At 37.8% G+C, this 8610-nt stretch overlaps 1 protein-coding gene across 1 annotated transcript; it reads right to left on the bottom strand.

The window, feature by feature from the left end:
- Nucleotides 1-580: 580 nt before the first annotated feature.
- LOC137188420 (uncharacterized) lies at nucleotides 581-6381 on the bottom strand. Its single transcript, XM_067598092.1, has 4 exons — nucleotides 5731-6381; nucleotides 2805-2931; nucleotides 866-995; nucleotides 581-760 (listed from the first exon to the last, which is right to left on the bottom strand). Exons 2-4 carry the CDS (start codon nucleotides 2903-2905, stop codon nucleotides 620-622), a joined length of 372 nt encoding a protein of 123 aa, XP_067454193.1. The 5' UTR covers nucleotides 2906-2931; nucleotides 5731-6381; the 3' UTR covers nucleotides 581-619.
- Nucleotides 6382-8610: the final 2229 nt, after the last annotated feature.

Below are 8610 nucleotides of genomic sequence, written 5' to 3'. Positions count from 1 at the left end.
CATCACTTGCTTAATGCTTGGTAGTTATTTCTGCTTTATCAGATTTGATTAAAGCTCCGGAGCCACGCCTGATAAATGTACAAAAATCTGCAGTTTTACTCCGTTCTTCTTCTTTAGTCTTAAAAACTGTATGAGAATAATCTGCTATTGAAAACTGGTGGTGTTAAAGATCCTTCCAGACATGTTGTAAGATATAAAGATACTCTGAATAATAATTTGTGTCTGATGGTTTTTTGCACCAAAAAAGTTCAATTACCTAGTTAGAAAATCTTAAAATTACATCTATTCCCTCTCCCTTATTGAAAAACTGAGAATCTGTTTATGTAAATATATTTCATTTCAAAAGTTGAACTGTCTCCTGCTTCACTGTAAAGTCTTTTCTCAGTGTTTGTGTACTGGAGGCTTCAAGTTTCCACATCACACTTGTGTAAGTTGCATACTGGACCACGATTGGCTCCAAACTAGTCGTAATGTCACAAATCATCCTTAAACTCAGATTTAAGGTGAGCACAGAGAAACACATGAAGCAGATGAATGTGAAAACAAGAAGAGAAAAACATCCAGCTGAAGGAAAAATAAATGAAACACATGTCTGAGAATGTGGAGGAGGATTTTAAGGTTATATTTCACAGAAGAGAACCTGCTCTGTTGTCTCTGCTGCTCCAGCTGCTCTAGACTCAGTGATGTGGGAAGTCTTTGGGTGAATGTAGGACCTGGAGCGATCACCAGAGGGCGCCGTCATACACACTCTGTCAGGAACCTAAAGGGAAACACAATCAGCAAAGACACAGTATAGTAAGTCCTCCATTTACTCTTTTGTAGAACTTAGAAAATGTGAATTAGGTGAATAAAGAACACGATTTACCTGATTGATCACAGCCCAAAGTGCAGAGTCCACTCTGTCCTGCAGCCGTCTGTGAGACGCCATCACACCTCGTTTATCTGCATCATCATCTGCAGCTTCAACAAGAGGATCTTCTTTCTCTGACGTGTCTCTGTTCAGGAAAAACAAATCAAGATAACATGAATATTGCACTTCTGCTGCAAGTTTGACGCACATGAAAAACAAATAATCAGCTCCTTTAGTGCTATAATCACATTTACAGCACCAAAAGGGCTTCAAATTAATAATAATAATAACTTTTTTTTCAAAACAACCATTACAAAGTGCTTCACAAACAAGGACAAATAAAACAATCAAATACAAAATTACATCAACAAATAACACTTAAAACAGTTTAAAGTAGTGATAAAATGATGGATAAAAGTAACACATAATAATAATAAGTAACAGGTAGAATAATTATAGCAAAAGCCACACAGCTGAAGTAAGTTTTGAGAGACGATTTAACAGAAGGAAGTGAATTTTTCTAGTCTGACTTCCTCAGGTAAGCTGTTCCAAAGGGTTGGAGCTCTGACAGCAAAAGCTCTGCCACCCTTCGTCTTCAGCCTTGATCGGGGAATAGCTAACAGGGCCTTATCAGAGGATCTCAAGCTACGGGCTGGTGAGTAATGATTTAGAAGCTCAGCCAGGGAGCTATACCATGCAGGGCCTTAAAAGTCAAGAGTAAAATTTTTAGAATCAATTCTAAAACGGACAGGCAACCGGTGAAGGGAAGCTAAAATAGGGGAGATATGATCACGCTTTTGTGATTCGGTTAAAAGTCTGGCGGTTGCACCCTGAAGCCATGCAATCATGTTTTGGTCAAAGCTTGTAAACACTGCATTACAATAATCCAGATGAGAAGTGATAAAAGCATGAATCACTCTGAAGATTATCAAAAAGAAATAAAAGATCTAATTCTAGAGATATTTCTCAAGCGGAAAAAACATGACTGAGCTAGACTTTTAACATGGGACTGGACAGTGAGGTTCAGGTCTAAAAAGGTTTTTAACAGTGGGTACCACATGCTGAGCCAGAGACCCAAGAGCAGGCAAAACTGGGCCATGAGTGTGCTCAAGGGCTGTAATAAGGATTTCCGTTTTGGAGGAGATAAGCAGAAGAAAATTTACTGCCATCCAATCCTTAACCGCAGCAAGGCAACTGTGCAGGGAAGATAACTTAGCTGATTCAGATGGTTTGCAGGACAAGTACAGCTAAGTATCATCTGCATAGCAATAACATGAAATATCCTGCTGTTTGATAATGTGGCCCAAAGGGAGTAAATAAAGAGAAAATAAAATTGGTCCTAGAATGGAGCCCTGTGGCACCCCATACATAGACGATGCTTGAGAGGAGCTAAAACCATCAACAGACACAACAAATTTTCTGTTAGAAAAGTATGAGGAGAACCACTAGAGGGTGGTCCCAGAGATACTAACCCATGTGCTCAACCTTTCAATAATAATGCTATGATCCACCATGTCAAGATAAAGTGATGACATGATGAACAAAAATACAAAAAAAATAACAACAATTCTGTGAAAACAAGAAAAAACTCCTATAAAATCCTAAGTGGGATGTTATTTGTCAGAATTACTTTTAAAAAATGGAGATTGATTCAAAATACTGGTGTAAAAAACAAAATCAGTGAGTAGTGACATCATCAAACAAGTTCATATTTACAGGATTAACACAAATCATGATCCACATTTTCCACTTTAAATTACTATCAATGACTCATACAGTATATATTGCAGTACTTCAGATGGATGTACAACAGAAATCCTTCTAATAAAATTGTAGAGTACTAGTGTAAATATACTTCTGCAGTTTCTGACGTTATGAGAGTAATTTCTCCAGCCACTAAATAACCACAGCGGTGTCAAATCCGATCATAAGTCAGCCTGGTTATTACACTCACTCTTGTGGCTCCTCAATAAACTGCTTGACTTGTTTGCCTCCTATAATCTTGACAACAAGTCTGGGGATTGCATTTGTTCCAGATGTGTTTCTCTGAGCCATGATGCAGGTGATGTGATGGGGATTCCCTGGAGAAAGAGACAGGAGAGAGAGGCAGGAGACGCATCAATCACACAAGTCATTGAAGGCTGCACAGCTCAAACTTTCACTCAAGTGATAGCCTCATATCAGGAACATCTTTTCTCTTATTTTTCACATGAAGCCATTACAGCAAACTACACCGACTACAGCATAAAAAACACTTTCTCTACAGTTTTCTAAGGAATTTCTGCATGTATAATATCCTTTACTTACATGTACAATCATTGCAATTCCAATTTCCCACTTTTTTCTAATCTTTAGTTTAAGTTTCCATGGCCAAATGGATCTTGTCAGCTTGTGTTTTGTCTCTGTGAAATGGAAACACTTCCCTGAGGGTAACTGTTTGCTCTTTCTGCACCATGGTTACCTCTCTGTTCCCACCCCTGAGCTGCAACGCCCGACATCCTTCAGCACCCTGCAGAGGACCGGGACTCACCTCAGCACAGAAACACTGTCTGTGATTTATGACTCCGTGTTTTGCATTTGAGTATTAAAAATGTGTGAAAAGGTAGAGGAGAAAAGTGACCAGCAGGTAAAGTTGAAACAAAATTAATAAATAAGTAAATGAATGGTGATTGAGAGGAAAACATACAGTATTGGATCCAAAATTGTGTGTCCATAATTGCTGCAGTGATGGAAGAAGCACTCAAATCTTTTAGGCTACTTAAAGTAAAAATGTCTAGTAAGAAAAATTTAAAAAATGTTGACTTAAACCTGTATTAACTGTTTTTTGGCCACTTGGGGGCAGCAGAAACAAGTAGTGAACACAACACTGACATATCATCAGCTTTTGAGTTGATATGTTGAACTTGTTAGCAAACAGTTGCTTATTTCTACATCCAGCGGTTATGGAGAAACATTATCATTCATTTGGAGTCGTGTTTCTGTCCACCTGGTGAATGTTAGTCCAATATTCACTCTCTTTTAGCTCTGTTTTTGCTCTCTACCAACTCCTGAGGGAAATATCTGGCTCTTTAGCTGCTAAATGCTCCACTATGTTCACCAGCTAGTCTACAGCTAACTGTGTCTGTTTGCCATTGGTGTAAAGTGGCATTTTAGAGCTTTTATAGCCGGACAGCTAAACAATGAGCTGAAACTCGCTATAAAGCTCCGTAAAGCCAAGGGGAGCTGCAGAGTTGCTGATCATTCTCTGTAGGTTCATCACTATGAGCCACGACCAACACATTACACACTGTCAGATCATACAGTGTTATATTAAAAAATATTGATTATAGCTTTTTTAAGTGAAATTAAACAAGTATGAAGGCTAAAATGAGCACAAGTGTCAAAATAAAAAGTAGCAATTGTGAAAATGGTTCCCTTCAGTGTTAAATTATCACATGAATGCATTAAGAAAGAAAATCCCCAAAATTAAGAGATAAAAGCTTATTTTGAGATAAAATAAAGTTTTAAATTATAGATTTTATGCCCCCAGTTATGTGGAAAACATTTTTTAAAAACTCTTAACATAATTATCTGAAAGTCATTTTGTTATTTAACTCAAACCAGGCTGGTTTTCAAAGTTCCTGGGTTTTTAGAGACATAATGTTTACTGGTAACAGACATTTTAATTAGTTTATTTTATGTTGAATGTAAAATTTTGACCTGGACCTGAGTTTGGGGCCAAATTATATTCAGTCTAATCTGGTCTGGTAGGGTCTTGTTGTATTGTCCCAGGTCTTAGGTCTCCGTGTTAATATGAGTACTACCGAAAATGGATCCAAGTATTCTTTATTGTTTATTTGGATTCCCATCAGCTTCCACAAAGCAGTCACTAGCCTTCCTGGGATCCACACAACATGAGCAACAATAAAACAAACAGCAATTTAAAGTCCCGTTGATCAATAAAACAAGAAACAGCTAAACACGTCAAATATGGAGATCAGAAAATAAGGGAAATAACTCTGAAAAGGTCGACAATACGAACTTAGAATAAAAACAAAAGACAGAAACAAATAGAAAAGATTAGAAAAGTAACACCTATGTAGGATTCAAGTAGACTCATCACTTCTATTCATAATTCAAGTGCATTAAGGTGTTTGTGTTCATTTTGAATTGGTACATTTAAAAAATAAAGAAATGTCTTCACGTTGGGTTAAGGTAGGTTTGCCATCAGTCAGTTTCAGATCGGGTTCAAAATCTTCCTCATATGAAGACGTTTAGTAAGAAGATGCTCTGTAAAGCTGTACTGAGAACAGCAGCACTTTTAGCTGAATGCTAACACGAGCTACAGCTAACACAGCGCTAGATAAAAAAGTCAACAGGTCACCAAAGTTATTCCAGTTAATCCTGAGCCGAACATGAATGTCTGAACCAGATTTCAGGGTCATTCATCCAGTAGCTGTTGAGCCAGTTTCACTCAAACCAAAGATGTCAACCTCTTTGTTTTCTTTTTTCTTTCTATGTGAAAATCTGATAATGTGACCTCTTTGGGAACAATTATTTAAATGAAACCATCTGAGAAGTCTTTGGTAGAGCTGCAAACAACTCATAGACATCTGTAACATGATCAGGGGCTCCAACTAAGCACTGCTCTTTCAGAAGGGGGCATAAGCAAAAGGTTGGGAACCAGTGGTTGAATCTTTTACAGTGTTTTTTATTTATTTATTTATTTTTACGTTAATCTGAAATCTGAAAAGTTACTTCAGCTTTCAAATAAACTTAGTGGAGCAAAAAGTACAATATTTCCCTCTGAAATGTATGTGGAGTAGAAGTATAAAGTAGCATCAAATTAAAACAATCAAGTCATGTACAAGTACTTCAAAAACTTGAGTAAATGTACTTACTTTTGTTCTTTCCACATCTCTGTCCAGCTCTTCTCTTTATATGCCTCCGGCCAACAACTGACAAGGGAATGAACCAGTTGAAGTTAATTTCACAAAATCGTTAATTAGAAAGATTTTTTTTCTAATTAAATTTCCAGAAGCGATAAGGAAACAGCTTTGATAAGAGGCCTGAGTGGAGATAGAGAGCCTAATTACATTAATTACTCTATACCTGGAGGAGAAATCTGAGTCAATAAGTTCTGCAACCCTCTAATCTTTTCATAGAATAAAGCAGGAGGTGGACCACTGTACGGTTTTAATCTGAGTCTGGAACACTGCCAGGAACAGCTCCGCTTCTCTCCGTTTGATTTGCAGGAATTAAGTTATTACACGGTCTTAATAAGTGTGGAAGTAGCCGCTCATTCTTCATGGCATTGTCAGTCCCTACACGTCACAGACACATTTAAATGTCCTGCTACGGCTGGAGTGTGAAAGTCAAACACTAAGTCCAGATCTTGATGATCAAACGAGCAGCAACAAAACAGCTTTAGGACGTTTGCTGCTGTGAGGAGAGAGGCGCCGATGCCGGCTGAGAGCCTGTTTACTGACAGAAGAATCCTCAAAGGCCCATCTGGTGATTCTGTGAAATTATGTCCACTGTGGCTGAGCTCACATGCTGCTCAGTAATATTAACAGCAGGAGCATTAAGAATTAAAATGAATTGCTGGTTTTCACATAATAATTCATTTTTGTAAATGCACTTGGTTGTAACTATGAACAGTACATTTTATTTCAGAATACCTGATGTACAAACTCCAACATCGAATGTTTATGTGATTTCTTATATGGAATCATACCTTTCATACCTGTATGAACTATATTTTATAGATAGGGCATGTTAGCCCAGTGCTATAAGGCTTTTATGCTAGCTCAAAGCTAACCTAATAGCCTGGAAAAGCCATCCCACAATTTTTACTTCTCTGATTCAGTGTTTCCATGCACTTAAGTAACCAGGTATTGTTAACCTTCTACAGTAATCTAAAGAAACTTGTTTTCCATAGGGGATTAAATAAACCTGATTCCAAAAGCCAAGTTCTTTGTTCATAATTTGTTGAAGTTCTTTGTAATTTCTCAAAGTAGCTGGTTTCTTGTTTGCATGTACAGGAATCTGTATGTACTGAGCGTAGTACGCCATCTGGATGAATTAGCTTGTGACAGACATCATTTCAAGTAGGCTGCACAGGTGATTAACAGCTCTTATCAACTCTTTCTACACCTGATTTGGCAAAAATACAATTTGCCAGGCTGTCGTTGATGTTTGCTCTAGATGTTCAAACTGTAACATCATGACAGTGGCTGTTCTGGAAATACTGTCAAATTTCCTCTAAATTATGCACCAAAACCTGACCTTTGACTCCTGAACTGTGCACAGAACCATTTTTACAAGAACCTCCAATTTTTTGAGTAATATCTAAATGTGGGTTTAATTATAGGCTTGTGTAGAAGAAAGCCTTTTTAAATTAATATTCCTATGTGTATTTTTATCCTGTAATATGGGAACCAGATAAAGTGGTGCATAACTTAATGTGATTTATGAAGTTTAAATTTCTCTTTTGTTATCGCTGTTATCATTATTTTGTCTGTTCGAGTACACTAAGTTGCCAGTTTATCAGGACAATATCCACCTTTATACTAAAATTGTGCATTGCAGAAAGTAATACATCATGTGACTGCAATGCGTTTTACAAAGAGACTGCTCAAATGACAAGGATTCAAGGAAGTTTATTGTCTTTTCAAAACATGTTGGTACATGAGAGGAATGAAATTAGGTACTCAGGTCCCAGTTCAGTAAACTCATCACTGGGAGTTAGAGAAGCTGCTGCACTGCTGCGTGCCGCCATGTTTGCTGTTAAAAAAAAGGACAGCACCCTCTAGCAACTGTAGTAATTATGTCAGAGCAAAGGAGGAAATCAGGTGATATTATAGAGTGAGGAGGTCGGGGTGAATGGGTGGGTCAACAAAACATTGACTCCTATGCAGACTTTGTTGCTCTATAATAACGTCACCTGATTTCCTCCTTTGCTCTCGTCATGATTACAATGGCAGTTAGAGGCTCCTTTCACTTGAACATAAAATGATCTCAAGTCTCAGGTCAAGTCAAGTCAGATTTATTTATAAAGCACATTTTAAAATAACAACAGGTGACCAAAGTGCTGTACAATCAAAATAGCCATAAAGCAACACAATAAAAACACAAAGACCAGATTAATAGACAAAAAGACAAACAGAGCAACGCTCATACTGTGTTAAAAACCAAGGAATAAAGATGTGTTTTAAGACGGGGTTTAAAAACAGGCAGCCTAACATGCAGAGGCAACTCGTTCCAGAGTTTGGGGGCAAAGGTACAATCAGCAACTGTTCAGTGGACATGAGCGACCTTGATGGGACGTGTGGTTGTAAAAGGTCAGAGAGATAGGTTGGAGCTAGTCCATTTAATAATTTGTAGGCAAACAATAAAATCTTGAAATCAGTCCTAAAACGTACAGGAAGCCAGTGGAGGGAGGCCAGTGCGGGAAAATGTGCTCTTGTTTGCGTGTTCCTGTTAAAAGATGAGCTGCAGCATTCTGGACTGACTGCCAGCATGAGTGGGAGGCCTGGCTAACACCAAAACATAAAGGGCATTACAGTAGTCAAGTCGGGACGAGATAAAAGCAGGTAAAACCCTTTCAGAATCATTAAATGATAAAAAAAGACTTGACCTTAGATAAGAGCCTGAGCTGGAAAAAGCTAGATTTGATTACTCAGTTTATCTGTTTGTCCAATTTAAAATCACTGTCCGTTATCACACCCAGATTTTTTACAGTGGGTTTTACATATGGTTACAGGGGACACAGGCTCATC

Source organism: Thunnus thynnus, chromosome 8 (assembly GCF_963924715.1).
Source record: "Thunnus thynnus chromosome 8, fThuThy2.1, whole genome shotgun sequence".
Taxonomy (NCBI): domain Eukaryota; kingdom Metazoa; phylum Chordata; class Actinopteri; order Scombriformes; family Scombridae; genus Thunnus; species Thunnus thynnus.
Note: the sequence above shows the minus strand (reverse complement) of the source record. Positions and strands in the feature narration are given on the sequence as shown.

Bases quoted from the DNA above. Each gene is read 5' to 3' on its own strand.
- LOC137188420 (XM_067598092.1), bottom strand. From the start codon at position 2,905: ATGGCTCAGAGAAACACATCTGGAACAAATGCAATCCCCAGACTTGTT. The intron at 996-2,804 runs GTGAGTGTAATA...TTTCCTGAACAG, and splicing joins TTTATTGAGGAGCCACAAGA to AGACACGTCAGAGAAAGAAG. The intron at 761-865 runs GTAAATCGTGTT...GTTTCCCTTTAG, and splicing joins TTTGGGCTGTGATCAATCAG to GTTCCTGACAGAGTGTGTAT.